General features: G+C 46.6%; 2 protein-coding genes across 2 annotated transcripts; one reads left to right on the forward strand and one right to left on the reverse strand.

Moving 5' to 3' along the window:
- Positions 1-373: 373 nt before the first annotated feature.
- Positions 374-8,847, forward strand: LOC310916416 (calcium release-activated calcium channel protein 1). Its single transcript, XM_083873946.1, has 2 exons — positions 374-526; positions 8,117-8,847. Exons 1-2 carry the CDS (start codon positions 413-415, stop codon positions 8,681-8,683), a joined length of 681 nt encoding a protein of 226 aa, XP_083730072.1. The 5' UTR covers positions 374-412; the 3' UTR covers positions 8,684-8,847.
- Positions 8,848-8,972: 125 nt separating this feature from the next.
- Positions 8,973-21,792, reverse strand: MORN3 (MORN repeat containing 3). The gene is made up of 6 exons (XM_083873945.1): positions 21,762-21,792; positions 19,068-19,223; positions 18,198-18,355; positions 16,608-16,767; positions 13,751-13,935; positions 8,973-11,989 (listed from the first exon to the last, which is right to left on the reverse strand). The coding sequence occupies exons 2-6, from the start codon at positions 19,210-19,212 to the stop codon at positions 11,888-11,890; spliced, it is 750 nt and encodes a 249-aa protein (XP_083730071.1). The 5' UTR covers positions 19,213-19,223; positions 21,762-21,792; the 3' UTR covers positions 8,973-11,887.
- Positions 21,793-22,277: the final 485 nt, after the last annotated feature.

Consider the following 22,277-nt stretch of genomic DNA (forward strand, 5'->3'; position numbering starts at 1 on the left):
CTCGGCCCCTCAGCCCCGCCCCGCCCCGCCCTCACGGCCCGCGGCTCTCCCGGCGCAGCGCCCCCTAGCGGCGGGCGGCACCCCCGGGGCACAGCGCCCGCCCCGCCTGAGGCTCGAGGCTGCTGGGAAAGGGCGGGGCGAGGCGGGGCTGGAGGCGGGGCCTTGCTGCGCGGACCAATAGGGCGGCTCTGATCCAACGGGGCGGGGCCGGGGTTAATGAGGCGGGGCGGGGCCGGGGTTAATGAGGCGCCGCGGCGGGCGCGGCCCCGGGCCCGGCAGAGGCGCGCTGCCGCCATGGGGTGTTAGCGCGGCCGGGCCCGCTCTGCCGGAAAGAGCCGCCGCCACCACCGCCCGCCGGCCCCGCTCCGCCTCGCCTCGCCTCGCCTCGCCTCCGCTCCGCCGCCCCGAGCCCATGAGCCTGAACGAGCACTCGATGCAGGCGCTGTCCTGGCGGAAGCTCTACCTGAGCCGAGCCAAGCTGAAAGCCTCCAGCCGCACCTCCGCGCTGCTCTCCGGGTTCGCCATGGTGAGCGCCCGGCCCGGCCCGGCCTGGTCCTGAGGGCGGGGGGTGGCGCGGGGCCGGGGGCGCTGCCGCCGCTTCTGCTTCTCCTTCTCCCGCCCGGAGCTCGCTGCGGTGAGGCCGGAGGGGCCGGGCCCGGTCTGCCCCCGGTGCTGCCCCCGGCACGGCGAGTGGCACCGAGGGCGGCGGGGAGCGGGGAACGGGCGCTGTTCTGCCGCCCCGGCCCGCCCCGGACAGCGGGGACAGCTCGCTTTCGGTGGCTCCGTTTGTTTTGGAGCGCTTCATGGCACGAGTTCAGAGCTGCCTCTCGGCTGTTATCTCTGCCAGATAATAACGCAAGGTTTATTCGGGTGTTCCGTCCTTTCCCCGCGGAGGATGCTCGGGGCCCGGTGTGCCCACCGTGGGCAGCTCGGCGGGGCGGGCGGGCACCGTGTGGCGTTCCGGGGGTCGGGATTCCCATCCCGCTCCTCGCTCAGACCGTGCAACGAGGGCAAGGGCAGCTGTTGAGCTTTTATAGAAACCAGAAAATACAACTGCGGTGCCGCTCGGACTCATCCATCATCGGTCCTTTGCAGTTGCGGGGTTTATAGTTCGTATTTAAGGCTAACTTTGAATGTTACTCGGTTTAAAGTTTTGTGCGTGGTTTAGATTTTTTTTTTTTTTTTTTTTTTTTTTTTTTTTTTTTTTTTCGTGTGTGTTTCCTTCCGAGCTCGATGCGAAGCGCAGTCTGGTAGCCCGAATTGTGTCATATGAAGGTTCCATGTAATTTGAAATGTAGTAACTCGCAGACTTCCTCATCTGCCCGGACATCTGACATGCGAAGCTGCAAACTGCCCTCAGCCCCTTTATGCAGCTGTTAAAAACGCTTCACGGTTTATAAATTCGGAATTTCACTCCTCTGACTCGCTTTACTTTGATTTTTTTTTTTTTTGCCTCGCTTCCAACAAACAGAATATTTCCAGCCCTTGAATCTAATCCTTTCCAGAGCTATTGTTCCAATGATGCTGCTGGAAAACACAGCAGCCTCCTGACGGTCAAATAAATGTCACTGTCCTCCTCCAATGGCTAAAAACAGACCACAACTCTTGGGGAGGTGGTGGAGCTGCTGCTTTGACTGACAGGCGACTCTGTTCCTGCGTTTGAGTCGCTTCTCCTTGGGTAACACGCATCCGGCTGGGACCTCACTCGCCACTTCGGATAATGCGTTTTCCTTATTGAACACCCTGTTCTGCCGTCTCGGAGCAGTTTGTGTCAGGTCTTTACATAGAGAGAGAATGTGGGGAAAAATGTAGTTTGTAGATTTTCTAAGGGAGGTTGCATCTCGATGTAAATCCCGTTGTTTTAAGGTCATATTTAATGTCTTGAATTCCTTGGGTTTTCTCTAAAGATGTGTTATGTGGCCTCTCAAAATCCGTGGATGTATGAGGTGAGGCTTTTACTTCTTTCTTAATTCTCTGGAATTCTGGGGCTTTAGTCTCTTGCTGTTGAAAACTGGTGCTTTTGAATTTGTTGCTTAGGGTATTTCAGGAAAAAGCCACATCATTCCAATTAACAAAATCTCTAATTGCCAGGAATGTTAATATGAACGTTCATATTTAAGTTTATCCAAAGCTCCCCCTCAAAAAAAAAAAAAAAAAAAAAAAAAAACAAAAAAAAAACCACTTTCTTTCTTTAACAAGTTCAGCGTGGAAATCCACCCGTCATCTCTTTGGTTTTGCACTGACAGACCCAGTCCTAGTCCTCTGGTTAAGACTTCCTAATCTTGTTTCCGAAGAGCTGAGTTAACTTTCGAGTAATTTTAGATTTCTTTTAAAAACTTCGCTGATCTTCTCGAGTTGTCCCTCTCCAGCCTCGGAGAGCTGGGCTGTTCTGTCACCCTGTGCATTGTTTACTGGCTGCAGTCCTTTGGCACCTGATACCTGAACAAAAATGCTGCTGAAGTACATTCTAGTCTTGGATCAAAGCCGGCAACAGCTATGGAGGGTCATTGTTCCTCTCTTTTCCTTATCAGGCAAGGAAAAAAGAGCTTAGGTGACATATCCAGGACCACTCAGTGGATTGATGAGAAATGTCAGGAGTGGAATGTGCTGGTTTCCATGCCAGCCCCATTGATCCTTGCTCTTTGATTAAAGAGTGCTTGCATCCTCTAGTAGAAGCTAAGTTTATCCCTGCTGAACTGTTCCCTTTTTTTTTGGACTATTTTTGTGTCTAGCTGCAGCCGTTTTACAAAGTTCATTCCCTCAGGATTGATGATGTATACCCTGGTGGAATGAGGCATGCCAAAGGCAAGGCATTGCTCAGGTCACTGAGGAGTGTGAAACACTCAGCCAGGTTTCAAACCCTGAAGTGTTAAGTTTCCTCAGAGAAGATTAAAAACCTGTTTTACAATTCGTTTTGTCTCAGAGCTCCACATCAGGATTTGCAACAGTGTGTGAGCTTCGGAAACAGTTGCAGGGGCTGATCATGGTAACTGATGTGAGAGCTGAGTTCGCCCCAGTAAATTTCCTTCACTCAGGTTTCCATGGATGCTATCATCCAGGGCCATATGTCTAAAGGAAAATCCATGAAGTTTATAACCTCATTTAGTACACTTTCCGAATTTATGGAGCCAGCTAGTAATGTAAATCCCCAAATTATTAGAGGTGGAGAAACTGTGGATTGTAGGGGATGTGTAGTGCATTAAAGAATGGAGGATTCATTCCATACACTGGTCTGATTCCATACACATCAGATATTTCTCACTTCTGTATTACAGCCCAGATATTGTTGCATGATCTTCCCTCTCCTGCTTGGCTTTGTTTTTCACAGTGAATGGGCTGCTGGCATGTCATTTTTATTTGAACAGTTATTCTGACTTGTTGGCATCTTTTTTGTCATCAGGGATGTGTAACACAGTAGCATGACAATGTTACAATATGGGAGTCAGAAACCATAGGAAAGTTGTTGAATGCCAATAGTCATAAAACCAGAAGACTCGACATCTCCTGCCACCAGTTAACAGCTTTGTGAAAATAACTGAGTCTGAACTAGGGGTCTGAATAATGCACTCTGGTTGGCTTCTTTATATGTAGAATTCAGAGGTTGATATTTACCAGGCAGCAGATTTCTTTTAAATACCTCTAGTGGTCCAAGCTGGCTGGGCTTTGTCTAGATGGGGTATATATGCTTCAAATATTAAATATCATCAAAGAGCTGTCAACTCTTGCCTTTGGAATATGGCCAGTATGATCTCCTCAAGACAGCTTCAGTCATGTCACAATCAAAAGATTGACTGCAGTGATAAATGTTTATGAAACTGATTGCCACAATAACAGTTGGTGCTGATGTAAGGTTACGTAGGACCTGGGGCTGCTGGTGTCAGAGCTGTGCAGGTGCTCAAGGCAGCATTGTCCTTGTTTAGGAAAAGTCACTTGGCTGTTCCAGATACTAAAACAGTCTCTCTAGAAGTTTTTAAGTGGTATTTAGCTGGGTTGCTGGTAGAATAGCATGAAACTGGCATTTTGTAACCAGCAGGAAAAAGTTTCAGGCCCAGTTTTGAGGCTTCTGTTTCCACTTAGCCTTCTGTAATGCTGCTGCACTTACAGGTTAGAGCTGTGCTGGAGAATCTTCCCCCATGCAAAAAGTTTCTTCTATTCCAGTCACAGAAGGAAAGTTTTGTGCCTCCTTTGAAGATCCCTGTCTCGAGGTTGTAGAGGAGCAAGGCAGGAGTATTTGGGCCTCCTGCTGTTCTGTCTTGGAGCAGCTGTGGGTGGCTGCTGTAGTTTGGAGGATGTAAAGGGGATACTGAGCCTCTGGATAATCTGAACTTGTACTTACTGAATAGATTTGCTGTAAGTTACACTGTGTAGAGGGGTATCGCCTCCTCCAGATGCATTTGCTCCAAACACACGAGTATTATTGCCTTTTCATGTTTGCTGGCAGAATAAAATGAGATCCTGTATTTGTATTCCAGTGTCAGCATCAGCAAATATGAATGGGTTTTGCCATTTTGCAGCATACAATAATCTGCAGAGTCAAGATCCTGGGCTAATGGATGAATGATGCTTAGTTTCCCTTCTGTATGAAACCAGTAAATAAGATCATTATTTTGACTTATCTGTTTTTAATTTCCGGTGAGTTATTCTGGCTCGTACAGAGCCTCTGTATGAGTTGTTTATAACTCTTTATGAATGGTGCAGACAGTCTGTGAGAGCCTGGCTCTGAGCCTCTGTCTCTGGAGTGAATTGTACTGTCAGGAAAACAGGGAGCCAGCCAGAGGAGCTCATTCCCAGTGATGTTCTGACACTTGGCTCATTATTGAGTTTCCTCTGTGGTCCCACCCATAGACAAGCAATGATGGATGGGCCCTCAAAAATGCAGTTGTGATGTTTGATCAACACAGCTTTCTTTTAAGCCATTCCTGACTGTATAAAATGCAGTCCCAGTACTGGGTTATATCCCCACCAACCTGAGCTCAGAGGCATCTTTGTGGGGAAGGCTAGGAGAGGAAGTAAATAATAAATAAGACGTTTTATTTCCTTTTCTCTACAGCGCTGTCTAGTGATTCTGAAGAAGATGTAGGGCTGTGATTTTAATTTAAAAGCAGGGCTTTATTTAAGCCCCTCTGGTCTAATAAGACATGGGATCCTTATTAATAAATAAGTGAAATGAACTTGGTCAGTATATGGAACTTAAAAAGAAGTTGAAATGCAGATTTTTTAGAGGGCAAGTTGTTAAATTTCATGCAACATGTTAGTAATCAGGCTGATTTGACTCTGAAATCCAGGACTATTGAAGGCTTAACACGGTTATGTCCCAAAATTCAGTTATCTTCTAAAAACATCTGAATGCCCATCACTCTTAGGCTTATGAGAGCTCCAATCTTATGTCCAAATGTCATGTGCCCTTTAGTTTTGTCAAGAAGCTGTTCTTCAGATATACAGCTTTGTCAAGAGCCATAGTAAATCTGTCAGTCATATCTGCAGGGTGATCTGAAGTTAAAGTTAGCTCTTCTTTGAAGCAGGGATTAGCCCAGATGACCTCTTGAGGTGTCTTCCAGCCCACGTTACACTGTGGTTACACAGCAGAGCCAGGACACTTGCAGCAGGGCAGCTGCACCGTCAAATCCTGCAGCAAGTGTTCAGAGAAGCTTTGAAAGTGGTGAAGGATAAGATGCTAAAAGTGTCGTGTTGGAAAGTGTGCAGCCACTGACGACAGTTCCTGCCCTGAGCAGCTCTTCTTCTGAACAAGCAGAGCAGGAAATTATCCTGCCTAGAACATTGGCATGTACCTGTGAGTTCAGGCTTTGTATGACTTTGGATCATACCAGGTGATTTCATCAGGGCCCTGTTCTAGCAGGTGTTACTTTACAGAGCAGTTGTGATCTGTTTATTTTGAAATTGCAGCATGAGCAAAGGAGGGAAGAGCTTCTGACACTTTGCATCGCTGTTAAAAAACAGGCACAGGCCCTCATGGTGAAAAATGAAGCTTTTTGTTTTAGGTGCCTGGCTCAAGCTTGGTCCAGGAAGTAAACTCGGAGTTGAAAAGAGTTGGCATTGTTTCTGCTAGTTTACACTGAAAGACTTCCCAAATTAGCTTTGCTGAGAGTTTGAGGAGACAGAAAACATGAACTGGTTTTTCACTTATGGGTCAGCTCGGGTTACTCTGCCAGACATGAACACAAGCAGCTCAAAATCAGATGTTTGATTATCATTAGTATGGAGGTGTTGATAAATGGAAATATAAAATATCTTCAATGTTTGGCAAACTAAATACAATCAGTTCTTAAAAGAAAATAAAGTCTTCATCTCACGAAGCTCTTTAGTGCCATGTTTATGTTATCATACTAACAACTAGGATAAAGGATTAAAGTCTCTTGCCATGCTGGATGGCTTTGAGTCTAGGCACAGCAGAAGACTTACAAGAAAAATCTTTAAGTATGAAAATGAATCCTCAGTGGTGAAGGATTGCAATTGTTCTGTGAAAAACACAGGAAGCCAAACATCCCACGAGTACATTGCGACTTAATAAGCAATCCTGCAGAAGAGAGACCTGACAAGCAAATGTTTATCCTCTCAAACATGAAGTTTCCCACAGCTGAAAAATGGTATTTTTAAATCCTCGAGCAAGGACTGTATATGCATTAATCTAATTTCTTGTTGAGTTACTTGTAACACTTGGAAACTGCTTACTAGCTAGCTGGGTGGTTAGGCTTATTACAAAGCTTTCAATAAAGGAATTAAAAAATTGGCAAATGGCCTCGAATGCCTGTTGAAACATGTCTGAGCAAAACCCTGGGTTGCCTTAATATATTGAGTACATCAGTGATTAAGAGTTCTGGTGTCCTGGAACATGCGTAAGAAGATGGATCCAGGACTAGGTTAGCTGAGCTCAGCTCTTGCAAAATAGTGAGGTTTGAATGTTCCTGCTGCTTTTGCAGCTGTCTTTGAGCCCTGGTCTCCATGCCTCCCTGCATCCATGTTACCCATGAATCTTTCTTCCTATCAGCTTGATGTGCTTGTATTTCAGATTGCTGTCAGGTTTTTTTCTTCTGCATTTTACCCGTTTTTTGTCTGTTTAATGAGTTCCTTTGAGAAAGAGCACCGAACATAGAGACCTTGGTGCATTATTCCCTTTTTGGAACTGTCCTTTGTCTGAAAGGGAAATTTATCAGGAAAGATCATTTCAGGAGAGCTGTTGGGATTAATGTCACTCATCAATTGCACATATGCACAAAACCACCTGGCATTTTTAAAACCAGTTAAAAGGCATTCTAGTTCATTCTCTTTAGTAGAAATATCCCAGATGGTTTTATGAGTTTCCTAGTGCTGTTATTTAATGCTGATTTTTTACTCCTTAGACATAGGCATGCTTGGAGAGCTAAGGTTATAAGAAGGGCATGGCTACATATGGTAGTGGAGAGCTGGAACATCTTCATGAGTAGCCTCATCTTTGGGGGAGCAGTGATGGGGAGCACTGTGTTATCTTTTCTGGAGACGCTCTTTCCTCCAGGCTCTAACAGACTTGCTTGGCTGCCATGGGCATTGTGGAGAGTCACGTTTTGAATTTGTGCTCTGGAGTCTGCTTGAGTGAAAGAATATTGCTGAGAGCCTCGTGGAGGGTGATCTTTCTCATGAAAGGTTTCTGCACTTTAGAACTTAGACCCAAATATCCAAGGAGAAAGGACCACCGAGGTTGTTTCAGGCAGTCTCTTGCCTTCTCAGCCTTTCATAGGTACTTCAAAAGATTTTGTAAGTGAAAGATCAAAAGCTGCATCTTCAATATAACACAAAAAAAGAAATATTTCACTTAAGGAGTCCAGGTATGCTGTTCATAGGGGTCAGCTGTTTTGCTGGCATGAGCTGGAGGTGGCAAGGTGGTTGTGGGTTTGCTCTACAACAGAACAATAAATGTGAAAACAGTGGCCTTCACTTGATAGCTCAGACCTATATTTGGACCTAATGAAGAGGGTGCAGATTGACATGAAGAGAAATGTAAATACAGACTTACTTTGTTTTGATCAGATGATCTTCCAGAAACATGGAGTAAACTTTGAATAACTTATAATCAAATAATATAAGGTGTAGGTAACTGTATCTCTTCCCCCTTCTTTTTCAGGTGGCTATGGTGGAAGTTCAGCTTGACCCAGACCACGACTACCCTCAGGGGCTCTTGATAGCCTTCAGTGCCTGCACCACTGTGCTCGTTGCAGTTCACCTTTTTGCACTTATGATAAGTACCTGCATTCTTCCAAACATAGAGGCTGTTAGCAATGTGCATAACCTCAACTCTGTCAAGGAGTCTCCTCACGAGCGCATGCACCGGCACATTGAGCTGGCGTGGGCATTTTCCACTGTCATTGGGACTTTGCTCTTTCTTGCAGAAGTGGTGTTACTGTGCTGGGTGAAGTTCCTTCCTTTAAAGAAGAAAACTGACAACAGCCCGCAGAACAACAGTTCCACCATCACGTCAGGACAGGCAGCAGCCATTGCCTCCACGTCCATTATGGTGCCCTTTGGATTGATTTTCATTGTGTTTGCAGTCCACTTCTACCGGTCACTGGTGAGCCACAAAACAGACAGGCAATTTCAGGAACTCAATGAACTCGCTGAATTTGCACGGCTCCAGGACCAGCTGGATCACAGAGGTGATGCTGTCACCTCAGCTGTCACCAATTTTGTGTAAACCTGTGCTTAAGAAAATAAACCCACCATTCTGCTTCTGCCTTATGGTGACTCCCTGTGGATGAACTGGTTGAACTGCTGATTATAAAGAATAATTATAAATATTGTTCTAACCCTTTAGAGAGGGGAAAAAAAATGTTCTTTTCATACAAGTTTTCCTATCTGAAGGAATGGATGGTGGGGTGTGATTGCACTGTGTGTGCAGCCCTCCTCCTGTGAACACTGTCTCGCATCTTTCTCGTTAATGCTGAATGGTGGCTGTATAAATACATGGAAAATAACATTGTACATTTGGGTATTTGTTAGGAATGGATAGAGAAGTTGTGGATTTTTTTTTCTGTTTATCTGATGTTGGCATTTACTAGAAGATACTGCTTGTCCTATCCATATTGCATGGCATGATACAAATTACTTGGGACATGCAGCAATTAGCACTTGGTTTCAGTGCTAGCGCTGCTCTCCCTGGAAAGCCTGACAGATGGTAGGAGTGAAAGCTTTCCCAGCACTTTCCCCAGTATGTTTTGCTGCCAAGTAATTATTACTTTGCTGATTTCTCCAGTGCCTTTTTCCCGTGGCACTTACATATTTTGTAACTTGCTAAACACCCAGAACTAGACTTAACTGCAATGTGGTGTGGCCACATGAGTAGGAATGAGACTCGACTCTTCTCTTCCATGGAAGAAAATAAAAGCAATAACTGTTTTAAAGTTCTCATGAGCTGGCACATACTATCTGGAGAGATAGATTTGCCTGTTTCTCATTTAAGAATCTTTTTTTAGAAAGAAGGAACTAGATGGAAATTATCACTGGATAATTTTTTTTTTTTGCTTGAAAATCAGAACCACTGCTATTTTTTTTTTTTCCAAGCCAAAGTAGTAATTATTTTATACTTTTATATTGAAAAAATATTTTTAATAAATCCTCAGAAACAAGCAGCAAAAGGTGCTTTCTCTGTGTTGGATTCCCAAGTAATTAGCTATGCCTTGGTCTTCCTTGTTTAGAAAACTGTTCTCTTTGCTGAAGTGTTGTATTTAATAACTCATACATTTTTTGCTTCCAAAGGATCTGGAAGGCAACTTTTCTTGATGTATATTTATTTATGAAAAATAGATTATTTGTAATTAATATTGCTGCTTTCTTTCAGACACCTCTGTGACATCAAGGCTACTGTGTTGTTCATTTCCTCTAAGCAAAATCTTCCATTTGGTCTCCTAGATAAAAGGTTTGTCCAAGAAAGATTCCAGCAGTTGTCCTGGGCTGCTTCAGTAATTCTGGCTGTGTCTAGGAGGTGAATTTTTTGGAACACAGTTCTTCTATAGAATAGCTTTGGGCTTTAATGGCTAAAAGCTGTTTTTTGAACACAAACTGAGACAAGTTTCAAGCCAAAGGGGAAAAAAACAAACTAGCTATCACTAGTCATAGCTCTCACTGTGGAATAGAAACCTGGGATTTTGCCAGGAGACAGGAGGGACTGTGACAGTCCAGTGGAGCTGTGCCTGACAGCCTGGCCTGAACATGGTCTCTCACACCAACCTCCATCTCAGGTTATCCCAACATACTTGCCAGTCTGTACAAAGTGCCTGTGGGGTTCAGGTGCAGAGTGTGGTTACTGCTGAAGCAGATGGGGGCTGATCTCTCCTGTCAGCAGCACCGCACTGCAAAGCGTTGACAAGGTCACCCGTGGTGCCTTTGTATTCTAAAAACATAACTATAAAAACAAAACCTGCTGGGCTGTTTGCTGTTTTTCAGCAGCAGTCATGGTTCACAAGCAGCAAACAGCTTTCTGCTTGGTGTTTTCACAAGTCCTGGCATACAGAAGCCAAACTGGATTTTCTCAGCTCTGCCGTTACACGCTTCGGATCTGTTCTATTCCTGATGTAAATCTGATGGTGAGGATTGTAACTACAGACTCACAGGTGTCTGTTCATGGAGCACTGGAAGCATTGCTTTAGTAAAGGCAATAAGGAAGCAGCATTCCAAAACACAAAATCGTGGTAGTAGCCCCAAAATGTATTTTCCCATCCAAGACAGAACTTTACCTGTTCTGTCTTGGGTAAAAAGGCCCCTAAAATCCCCCACTAAAGGAAGAAAACCTGACTTGGAATTCACAGTAAAGCATCTGATTGGAAGGGTGTGGTCAGGTGTAAAAATCTTACTTCTGTCTGTAAATTTTGTATTTAGAAGTTACATGGTTCTGAATGGAAGTCCAGAAAATCATTTCTCTGAGTTTATTTTGTACAATTCCTTGCTGTTCTGGATAAGTAGCTGAATTTCTCTTTGATTTGTGGATCTTTTACAAAGTGACTGAGAAGTGTGGGGTTTTTCTTGTTGTTTAAGACACACAGAATTAGAAGCTAGTGAGACATGGTTATTTTTAGTTTCCTCAAGCTGATAGGCTCTGAGCTAATGGCGCTGTTATTACAGCTAATTTTCTGACTATTTTCTGCACTTTAAGCCATGATATCAAGTATGTTCTTGTCGTTTTCCACCTGTGGAAATGATCATGAAAGTTACACCTTGGGTACCTTTGTCACTGTGTACCCAGGCAGTAACCAGACACAGACACGTGGATCTAAACATTGAGTGCACTTAAAATTTTTTATCCCTTATTTATACTAACGGTGTTAGGCATTTACCTCAATCATTTTAAATATTGGTTATTGTATATCACTTACTTGGGTATAAAATATTTTCATGAAATAAAATATACTCAATTGTTGCGGATTATTTGTTATCTAGAGGCCTAAAATATACTTATTAATTGAAACATGAGCTGTTGTGACTTCAGAAGCCATTTTGGGTTACAGGTTTGTATTTGGCTGTGTTTAGGGGGGAGTGGGGGACACAATTACTTGATTGTATTTTTCTAGATGGTTTTAAAATACATACTAGAAACCCTCCTTCTCTAAAGCAAAGACCTTGAAAGTGATAGGAGTGTGATTTCTTTGCAGGAGGAATAAGAAGAACTGAGCAAAGAGTCACTCTGCCTGTCTTCCAGCATTTGGGTGCTTGTCTTTTGGGGTTTTTTTCCCTTTCTTTTCCAAAATAATGACAATGGGAGGAGGCTACTGAGCAAAACCACCTGCAGAGGGAAGTGTACCTGAACAGCCTTGAGGGAAGAGTGAGGCAGACCACGACACAATAACCATGGTGTGGGTTTGAGACTCGAAGGAATAAAAAACCCAGGATTGTGTTCTTATATCTCTTATTTTTCTTCTTTTTCTTCATCATCTGATTCTTCATTTTTGCTGTCATCAAACATTGCCCGAGCCTCTGCTAAAACGGCAGCTGGATCATGTAGATCAATCTAAAAAAAAAGAACACAAATCAGTTATGCAGTGTAATTGAAGAAGCTTAAGGTTTTATAGATCCTGATTCTTTGAGCATTGTTGGAGAGTCTCCCACGTATCAGGACTTCAGCTCATATTGCAGCCTTTCAATTATTGTTTTAGAAACAAATACACTCCCCTAATTTTATTAGTGTGTTGAACATCACTTTATCTCCTCGAAATAGCTCTGTGTGAGTGACTTTAACAAAACACACTCTTGGGTAGAAGTGGCTGTGATTTGTAGCCTGTTGGGCCTCACCTGTAGTTTTAATAAAGGGGGTGGTTGTGACAAAAGTTTATAAAAACTTGAATTCAATTTTTCTTTTATCTATTCATATTCTGAGAGCAACAGAGTGAAAGCACAATAACAGCAGTGAAAGTTGGTGCTTTGTTTTTGCTTATAGAGCAGAAGAGAATTGGATAATCGCTTGGTCTTCAGGGAGTTAAATAAACATCCAGATTTGCAGCATCCTGCCTTAGTGTACCAGCAGTTCATCCCCAGGCTGTTGGATTGTTGAGGCTCTTCTCAATGACCTTTTACAAACCACTTACAGTAAATATTTTTAGCTGCAGAAGTGCTGCTCCTTTCACTCATTTTGCAAAATAGAGATTGTTTTTCTCTGGTGGGTATTTGGAGTTTATTATTCTGCACTGCCCACGGGTGTGCCTGATACTTATAGGATTAACTGGCTCTTCAAAACTGCTCAAAGGGCCTTTAGCTATAGAAACCAGATTTTAAAAGATAAGGGCAGTGAAGATGTAACAGCTGTGAGGTTTGGAAGGCTGTGCACTTGCCTGGTGTCACTTTTACCAGCCCTGGGCCAGAGGAAGGTGGGTGGCTTTACCTGCCACGGGGCTGTGCTATTCCCTGTGTTATTGCAGCAAAGCTGTGATTATCCAGGGTGGTTTTGCCTGGCTCTAAGTGAAGGGGAGATTCCCCAGCCTGTCCTGCACTGAGCATTTTGTTTCACATCTGGGGTTTGCAGGCCATGAGGGTCCAAGGTGGGACTGTTACAGCCAGCTCTCACTTGGAGTCACATCTGTTCACTGCTGATTCCCATTTCCTCTTCCTCCAAGGGTACAGACTCTCCTGTCCTCCAGGTCCTGCACCAAAGTGACATGCAAGGGCCCAGTGGCTGCCAGGCTGATGGCCCAGCATGTCTTTGTGTCTCACCAAATCTTTGGGGTGGGGCTAGGGCCTGGCTCTTTCTCTGCAGTGTGTGTCAGTCAAGGGAAAAGAGGAGATGGGAATGTGGGCTCTAGGACACCATCTGCCCCCCTTGGGCCCAGGTGGGAAGCTGCACACACCCCTCTGCCCCCGGGGCTGCTGGGCACGATGGTGAGCCCCTGCCTTGGAGGAAAGAGCTGCTGTTGGCCCTGCAGCTGCTCAGGTTCCTGCAGGCTCTGCTCAGCCCCAGCAGTTGGGCTTGGTGAAATCATTTGGTCCTGACGCAAATCCCACTATTGTCTCTGCCTCTATTGTCCCCATTTCCTTTGTGCTGCATCAGGTCTCTGAGCAGTTCTGGTGCATAAGAACTGCATTTTTTCAGATGTAGGCAATTGGGAGGCTCCAGCAGAGGCTGCATGAGCTGTTAGTCCCTATGGGGCCATTTAGGATGCTGCTGGCCAAAAGACTGAGCACACACCCCACGGGGGAAATCTCTTGAGGAGTGAAATGCCACCTGGAGAGCTGACCCGAGCACTGATGAATGCAAACACCAAAATTTCCAAGTAATTACCTCTGGGAGTGGAAACTCAGTAGGGGCTGCAGCGTTATCTCTCTCAAAGTCAACTAGAGCTCCACACTTTGGTATATCCTCTACCCAGGTGCCTTCTAACAGCTGTCCCTTATCTGGGTAGAAGTATTTCCCTGGGCCGTGCTTCTTGCCCTCTTTCCAGCCTCCTTCGTACCGATTTCCATTTGCTGCAATTAAATACATGAACAGACCTTGAAATTTGCACCGTTTTGTTAAGGGGTTACAAATTAAATCAATCAGCAGAGCAAACCAGCAGAGGAGAAGATTGTGTGTTTTGCTCCTTTTAGTAATTTCAAGGTAGCTGTGGCACTGTGTGTCATTTTGATTTTGCAGTGCTCCATTTGCTGTGCTACAGAGGGAGGAAATGCTGCAGAAGGAGCCCTTGCTTGCTCACTTGGAACCAGGATTGTGCTCCCCTGCTTTGTTCTCACAGTGATACTCATTGTTTGCTGACACAAGGAGCCCAGTGGGCTCAGGGTAAGGGATTGGTCCTTGAGTTACTCTTCACAACATGAAAAATTACAGAACACAAGTTTCAGATTTGTCAGTGCAACAAATCACACAGGATCTCTGGCTTGAAGAGGTTTGCTTGTCTGGGCAAGGAACAGAGCGCTGATTGCTGTCCAGTCAAAATAATCTCGATTTCAAAGAATACTTTTAGTTAAGTTTTTCCTCAATGAATTACGGGGTGAGAATTGCTGCAAGAGTCTGAACAGTTCAGGCAGTCAGTTACAGGCTGTTTTTCCAGCTGTACTGCTTCTCTTGGCATTTTTCTGCAAGCTGAGAAAGGCTTTTTTTGGGCTCTTTGCTGCTCTCCAGGAATCCACCCATCCATCACTAACAGGGAAAGCAGAGCTGCAAGGGGAAGAGAGCAGCCTCATCCATGGATGCTGGCTGAAAAGGGGTATCATACCCATGGTGATGCTGGGATAGATCCAGACCATCCTGCTGTCACTAGGAGAGTCCCCTGCTCACCCCTTTTACTCTGTACAGTGTTTCTAAGCCCAAACCCATGGGGATTTGTGGCCATGTTCGTGGAAATACCTTTAAGTCTCAGCTACACTCTGCCACTTCATCACAAGAAGTGGCTGAAATACCAGGGCACCCCACACGGTGCTACAGAGACAACTGGGGCCTGCCAGGATGGTGTAAGGGAAGAGGGGAAAACCAAAAAGGCTTCTGGAGAATGTGGCTGCTGGGCTGCTCAGGCAGGGCCTGGTTCACAGGCTGGAGCCTTGGTGATGGTTATCTGCAACTCTGATCCGGTTTTGTGCTTATCTGCAGCACCAGGCTGCCCTGCCCACCAGTGGGAGCAGCTTGGCTCCTGCACTCCAGCCACCAAGGAATGAGAAACCACCAAAATCACAGCGCTGGCTGCAAGAAGGGGGCAGCAAACACCCTGACTGCACTGCGGTGCCGGGCTGCTCCCATCTGCTCCCCTCCCAGAGCACCCGAGGCTGTGTTGCTCACCAACGATCCCTGTTGATGTGAAGTGCTCTGGTACAAAGCTGTTGGGGGGAATGGATGCAGCAGAGGCGGCAGATCAGCACGGTGCTCTCAGCCAAGCTCACCCTTTGCCGGGCACGCTGCCACTACAAGCAATTTAATCTTGAGCTGCAGCTCATCGTGACCTCCACTGAAGAACTCCTTTTCTTTCACATGGCAAAGCCGCCGGCACGTGGGCGCACTTCCAGCAGCTGAGCTGAATGCATTAAGCTCGTGGGTATGAAATAATTGCTCCGGCTAATTTTAACCAAAAGGAATCCAGCTAACAATCGGTTGCAGGGCCAGGCTGGAGGCAACTGGGCTCTGAAGTGGTGCATGAGCCACGGCTCAGCCTGCAGGGGCTGTTAGTTTATAACTAACAGGGCCTTTGACAGCAGCACAGCAGATCAGTAGATCCTGACTTTCCCCCAAAGCCAAGAATCCCCCTGGAAGCAGGTGCTGATATCATCCAGATGAGCCATCGGTCCAAAGCGACTTTACAGTCAGCACAGAGAGCACAGTCAGGCATGTGGTGTGCAGAGAAGGTCATGCTCATTCCTCCCAGCTGCTTTGCTTAGCTAATTACTAGCCTTGAGATCACTTTCAAGCAAAAAAAAAAAAAAAAAAAAAAAAAAAGAATAGATGAATAATAATACGGACATAATATTTCTTCGAGTGTTCTTGGAATGCAATGCCTGGTATTGCAGAGATTCTTGAGATTCTTGGCTTTGGGGGAAAATGTGTGAAACTCCAAAGAAAATAAAGGGGGAAAAAATTAAATTTCTATATTTATGCTGAGATTGGCCCTAACATTCCCAATCCATGATGTGCTTGGTGTTATTTATGGAAAGGGATTGTGTACTAATGAAACCCCTGTGTTCACTCAACACGAGCCACTGTCGGAAGTAGACAGAGGGGATGGAGTGAACTCAGAAAGAAAACTATGTTGTTTTGTTGTGGTGGTTGTTGTTTTTTTTTTCCTGTGCTGGAAACTGAACTCTTCTTTGGTATGCAGAGCTAGAAAGCCTGTCTGGCAAAGTGCCTGCCTTGAAAAGAGAGATTTGCTCTTCTCTGACCCAACAGTATATTATCTCTAACCCGAACCATCCCAGTCATTTAAATGTAAATCACAGCAAAAGTAAGCTTTCATGCGTGTGGGCTTATGGGCTTGAGCAGAGCAGTGCTGGCCCTTGCTCAGCCTGTGCTGCCTCCCTCTCCGGACCAGGAGGGGAGAGATGACACAGAGAGGCCACAGTCGCGCTGCAAGGCTGCAGTGAGTGCAGCACCCAAAAATATGGATGGCAGAGACACCAAACAGCTCGGAGGGGGCAGGGTGAGGGTGGTGGGCACTTACGGAGCCGCAGCACGCCGTGCCCGCTGGGTTTATCCTTCAGCCACTGTCCCTCGTAGACGGAGCCGTCCTTGTACTGCATCTTTCCCCAGCCGCTCCTCAAACCTTTCTTCCACTCGCCGTCGTACTGCTCCCTGTTGGAGTAAAAGTACACCCCCCGGCCCTGGACGGCAGCACAGAGATGGCTGGTTAGGAGCTGCTCCACTGAAAGGGGTCAGTGTTCAATTTTGGGACATCACTTTGACAGAATATTCCTTTGTTTATTACTCTTACACGTGGCTACTGGCAGCCCAGCTCTGTGGCTGTTCTTGTCCTGAAGGAAATGAGATGTAGTAGTATGGGATTTTATTTTTTTTCTTTTGGCAGTTTTATTCCCTTGACAAAACCTTGGGTTTATATCTCAGTGTGTTATTATTGGCATGATTGCTGCTAATATTTAGCTAAAAGCAGGTTTTACAAGTATATAAACCTGCCTGGGGATAGGCAGCATTAAAGGATGTGTCTCTCAACGTGGGGATTTCATGTCTTTCAACCCTGACAATGTTTCCAGCTCAGTGTGTCCCAGGCTGGGCAAAACCCCTTGTTGTTTTACATTTATGTTTGCCAGTAAGGGTAATCCAGAGGTACCCCCTATGCCAGGCAGTGATACCAATAAGAAATATTTCCATATCACTAACACATTTTCCCATAGGAATAAAATGTTCTTTTTTTTTCTCTGAACAAATAATAAAACCAGTGCTGGAAACAACTGATTTTTCTGGGTATTAATTGTATTAAACTGTATGAATGTAAGAGAGAAACTTTTTCAGAAGAAAACTCAATCCTAGTGATATTTGGATGTCATTATAAATCTTTCACCAAAGCTCAATTATGCAAAATCTAACCTTAAAGAACAGGAAAGGAAGCTCCCTCCAAGAGACAGGAGCCATGGAGCCACATGCCCATTAAAAGTGTTGGTGGAGATGAGTTTAATTTAAGAGCAGATAGAAAGACAGACAGACACAAGATTTCCATTGGCAGATCCAAAAATGTTCCTACAAGGATTTTGCACATTACATTGCACTTCTACCAGATGACTTTCTCATTATGTTCCTTTTAGGAAAAATAGTGATTTATGTGACAGGCTTCATTTCCAAAAGAACTCAAGTTATTTGCCTATTATGCTGCAAAACTGCTAGAAGAAGGTACAATGTTTATAATACAGGTTCCTCTGACTTGTTCAAGAACTAGAGGAATGAAAGGGATGAGTGGGGAGGATTAAGGGACAGGATGTGAGATGTCCCATCGTGCTTGGCCGAGCTGCAGGTGAGTCTGAGCAGTAACCACTGTGCAGGTGAGTCTGAGCAGTAACCACTGCCCTGTGGCAGCAGGTGGGAGCTCGGGGCTGTAGCCTGGTAACCAGCAGATGGGTGGGGATGACTCCCTCTCCAGGAAGGAGATGGCACTCCCATAAAAATCCTGGATTCTTAGTCTTGACCATTCAATTTAGCCTCAGTATTGCAAAAGTTAGTATTTTAAGTAAACTTTTTGCACATGTGCACCCAACTCTTCCCCGTGTTTTGGGTCTCACTACTGGCAGAAAATCTCACTTACACCTCTTCGGTCATTTTGCCACCAGCCTGTGTACACCTTCCTGTATTCCTTGGTCACAGGGTCAGGAACACTGTATGAGCCATAACCATCCCTCTTCCCAAACTTCCAGTCACCACTGTAAATAGCTCCTGTGTTTTTCCAAATCTGGGTGCCTTTACCTGTTTAACAAACAAGAGGAATGGCAGGGAGATCATCATGGTTAGGAGAAGGGTGTACAGGGCTGCTCTTCCTGCTCCATCCCAGGCAGGGAAGCACTCCCTGCACAAAGTCAGGCTTATGTCTGGGATTCAGTTTAGCTTCCCAAGTTGGAACCATCGTTAATCTTGATCAGGGGCTTCCTGTGTGGCCTCTGCTGAATGCACTGAAATCTTTCCAAACCTCAGTTTACTGCTTGTAAACAAGTCTGTCCTGCCCCAGCTGCTCCTGGCTCGGACAGGGTCTCCTTCTCCTGCTCTGTCCCCTGCAGCCCCTGCCACATCTTGGGAATAAATTAAGATTCCTGGAGCCAAGTTAGAAGCTGAGAGAGCTCCAAGGACTGTGCAGCCAGAGCACATCCCAGTGCATGGAGCTGACTGCAGTTTGCTGTATTTGGAAAGGATTTTTAAACATCTCTAATAGAGATATTTTGGGTAGTTGCCCCTGAGTGTGTGAAAAAAGCTCTTCAAGTTACCTGTTAAAAATGTTTCTGCATTTTTGCATTACATATACCAAATATATATATACACATATGTGTGTGTACATATAGTCATGCAGAATGAATGCTCTCCCAGGAGCATATAGAGCACATAGAACCACTGACCACTTCCTGCCCCTAGGAACCTTTGTAAGGACATCTAAGTTGCTATTTTTTCTCAAAATTATCTATCTTACCATGTCTCAAGTTGTCTTGCCATTCTCCAGTGTACTGATCTCCATTTACAGCATAAACTGTGTGTCTTAAGCCACATTTCTGGGCTTTCCTGTCCCATTCATAAAAGGGAGGGTCTCTAAACCTGGGGTACTTTACAACAGGCATATTGTTGGTATCTGGAGAAGAAAACAAATTATTATCAGCAATAAATCAGAAATTCCTAAAGCAGGTTCAGGAAGAAGAGTATTTGTGAGCCATGCACAGAGATACAACAAACAGGAGGCAACTAAAGGTACTGAAATACAAACCAGCACTGTGGAAAATGGACTTGTAGCATAGCCCAGCCTGTAAGGAAATGTTAAATAAATCTCAGCAGATCAGGTTTGTGGTGGACGTTGATCTCTGCACCTGGCAGAGATCTTGGGGAGTACAGGGAAAGGCATCTCCTCTGTACAGCTAATGGAATGGGTCAGGAGAGTAGTCCAGTGTCCCTGAGGCCCACCTGGAGCTGGGACACTTCATACCCCCAGCAGTAATGCAGCTCAGGCTCCTTTGCTGCTAAAAATATCAGTCCTCCAGCTGCCTTGTTAAAAGGGCTTGAAACCACAACGTTTCCTTCTCCCAGGAGGCTGTAGATTTGCCCAGAGCTGGCCAAGTGCTCGCCAGCCCATCAAGCTGCCAAGGAAGTGACTTTTGAGGTGACTTCACAAGTGATGTGGGTTTAAAGCAGGAACAGCAGGCAGGGCATGGTGAGCACAGTGGGGGTGATTCAGGCCTGGAGGGAAAGGGTCAGTGTGAGGGAAGAGGAGGGAAAAAGAGATGTTTTGCCTCATAAATACAGAGTATAATGGTGGAGTGCAGCATAGTGGTGATTTCTGAGCACTGCCAATGGAACTGCTCTTCAGCACAGTGGGAACTCGGCACAGACTCGGAGGCGAGAGTGGTCTCCTACAAACCATAAACAAAAGCTAAAAGGTGAATGTAGAAACAAAAGCAAGTTTCTATAAATGCCATCAACAGCCAGAGCTCGGCTGGAGCCCGGCAGGGTGGGATGCTCTCCGATTTTGTCTCCTGGGCTCCCCCTTCTGTCCTGATCCGCTGGACTGAACCATTTCGAATCATTTTCCTGTGCCTTTCCCTCCTCGGCAGAGCAAAGCTCTGGTTCCTGCTGTGCTGCGGGTGCCGGGGAGCCCGGCACGGGAGAAGCCCTGGACCTGTCCTGGAGGACAGGGGAGAAGAAAGGTGCTTTAGGTCCTTGCTAGGAAATAAAAGGTAAAAATTCTAACTAAGAAAATAGTGTTAGAGTTGAACCTCAGTTCTGCATTTTCCAGCTTTGGGAAATGGTCATTCAACAACTATTTGGGAGGATGGCTTTGCTAAATAAAAGGACTGATGTGTCCAGAATGAGTCTTGGTTAGAGGACACCGAGGACAGAATCTGTCCCTCGGTATGATGGAGTCACAGCCCACCACAGAGGATGTTTTTCCAGCAATGCAAACACAGGATACAGCACAACTGCTGAGTTCCTCCCTCGCTTTTGAGTGATGCAGCTCCTGGAGAAGGGGGTCTTGCCAATATGTTTGCCAGTGGCTGGGTTTTTTCAGGACACTGTGCCACACTTTGCTGGTTTGAGCCTGTCCTGCCCTTGCTGGGGAAGCAGAAGAGCCGAGCTGCAGCAGCCTGAACCCACCCTGACACTGGCCATGAACTCTGAGCAGCTCATGCCTGTGACAAGAAGTTTCTTCACTACCCCTGCAGGATGGGAGCATCTCTTTCCCACCAACACATCCCACCACTTCTTTAACTCACAGCTTAGGATTTACAATCCTAAGGGAGGATTCCCAGCTGCGGGGGCAGCCCCATCTGCTCACCGCGTCCTGCGAGGCACAGCCCGCGCAGAGTACCCGAGGTAATGCGGGCTGGCGGGAGCCGCCTTTATTTGCTGAATCTCCTTCTAAATTTACGTCAGCGATGCCAGGTTTGCGTAAGTGATAACGCAGTCGGTATTCGCCTCCCTGGATGTTTTCAGCCGCCCACTAGCAGGGCGCGGGGAGGCTGGCAGCGAGCGGCAGGCGGTGCAGAGTCGCTCCGGTTGCTACCGCTCCCCTGCGCCTCTGCCGCCGTGCTCGGGGGTGAGTGAGGCTCGTACAGACCCCGCGTCCCCCTCCAGACGCTGCTCTGCGACTTTAGTCGGGTCTCTGGTCAAACGCAGCTTTAGTCTGCACGGCCCTACAGGAAGCCCACTTTTTTTCCCCCTGGCTCTTCGCGGAACTTCAGAGCAATGCGGTGTAGCTACTTTTTTTCCATCTTACATCTTAATGAAGAGCAAGGAGGGAACACACACCTGGCTGCAGAGAAGCGGCTGCTGACTGTCCCTGGCCGAACCCTGTCCGTGCCCCGTGCCGGACTGTCCCCCGGGCCCGAGGATGCCCCGGCTGAGCTCAGCCCTTGCCGTGGCCCAGCACCGCGGCACTGCCCTGCAGCGGGGTCCCTTTGCCGGCACCCGCCGGCGGAGCGGAGTCACCGCCATCCCCTCCTGGCCCCCGGGGCGCTGCCTGCGGGCGGAGCGCTCAGGGCTCCCTGCGAGCGGGAGCCGGGCAGGAGGGCAGCGGGGCGAGCCCGAGGGAAAGCCCAGCAGCTCGGTTTGCAGAGCACTCTGGAGCGAGGGCTCCGCTCTCCTCCCCGTTACCGAGGGCCGAACCGCGGACACCGACCTGTGCTGGTGGTGGCTCGGTGCTGACTGCGGGGTCGCCATAGCAACGTGCCAAACTCCGGCGCTAAAGGCCACGGCAGCGGCCCCGGGCGACAGCGACGTGCCGGGACACGGCATCACACGCTGCTCCCCTCGCCGAGCACCGGGGATGGAGCCGGAGCCACCGGGAACAGGCAGCGCTGTGCCCCGAGCTCGGGATGTTCCAGCGGAATATGAAGTGCTAATAAGCAACGGGTGTTTCACCTCTGGTTTTTCGTACGCCCAGGAGCAGAAAGCTGGAAATGAAAGCTCTGATTACAGCACCGATGAGTAACAAATAAATCAGCCTTGCAAATGTCAGGAGAAAGAGGAGAAAGCCCCTGAAAATGCATATCGGCGGTCTTAAAGGAGGAATCTGAATAAACCTGACACTAATTCCCTCATCCATTACATTTCTTCCACAGCCATGGTGAGCAGGGATTGCCACTCTGGCCTTGTGGGTGTCTGTAATCATCTTCCCTAATGGGTAATTGACTGT

This window comes from Zosterops lateralis, assembly GCF_965231275.1.
Source record: "Zosterops lateralis genome assembly, chromosome: 17".
NCBI lineage: Eukaryota > Metazoa > Chordata > Aves > Passeriformes > Zosteropidae > Zosterops > Zosterops lateralis.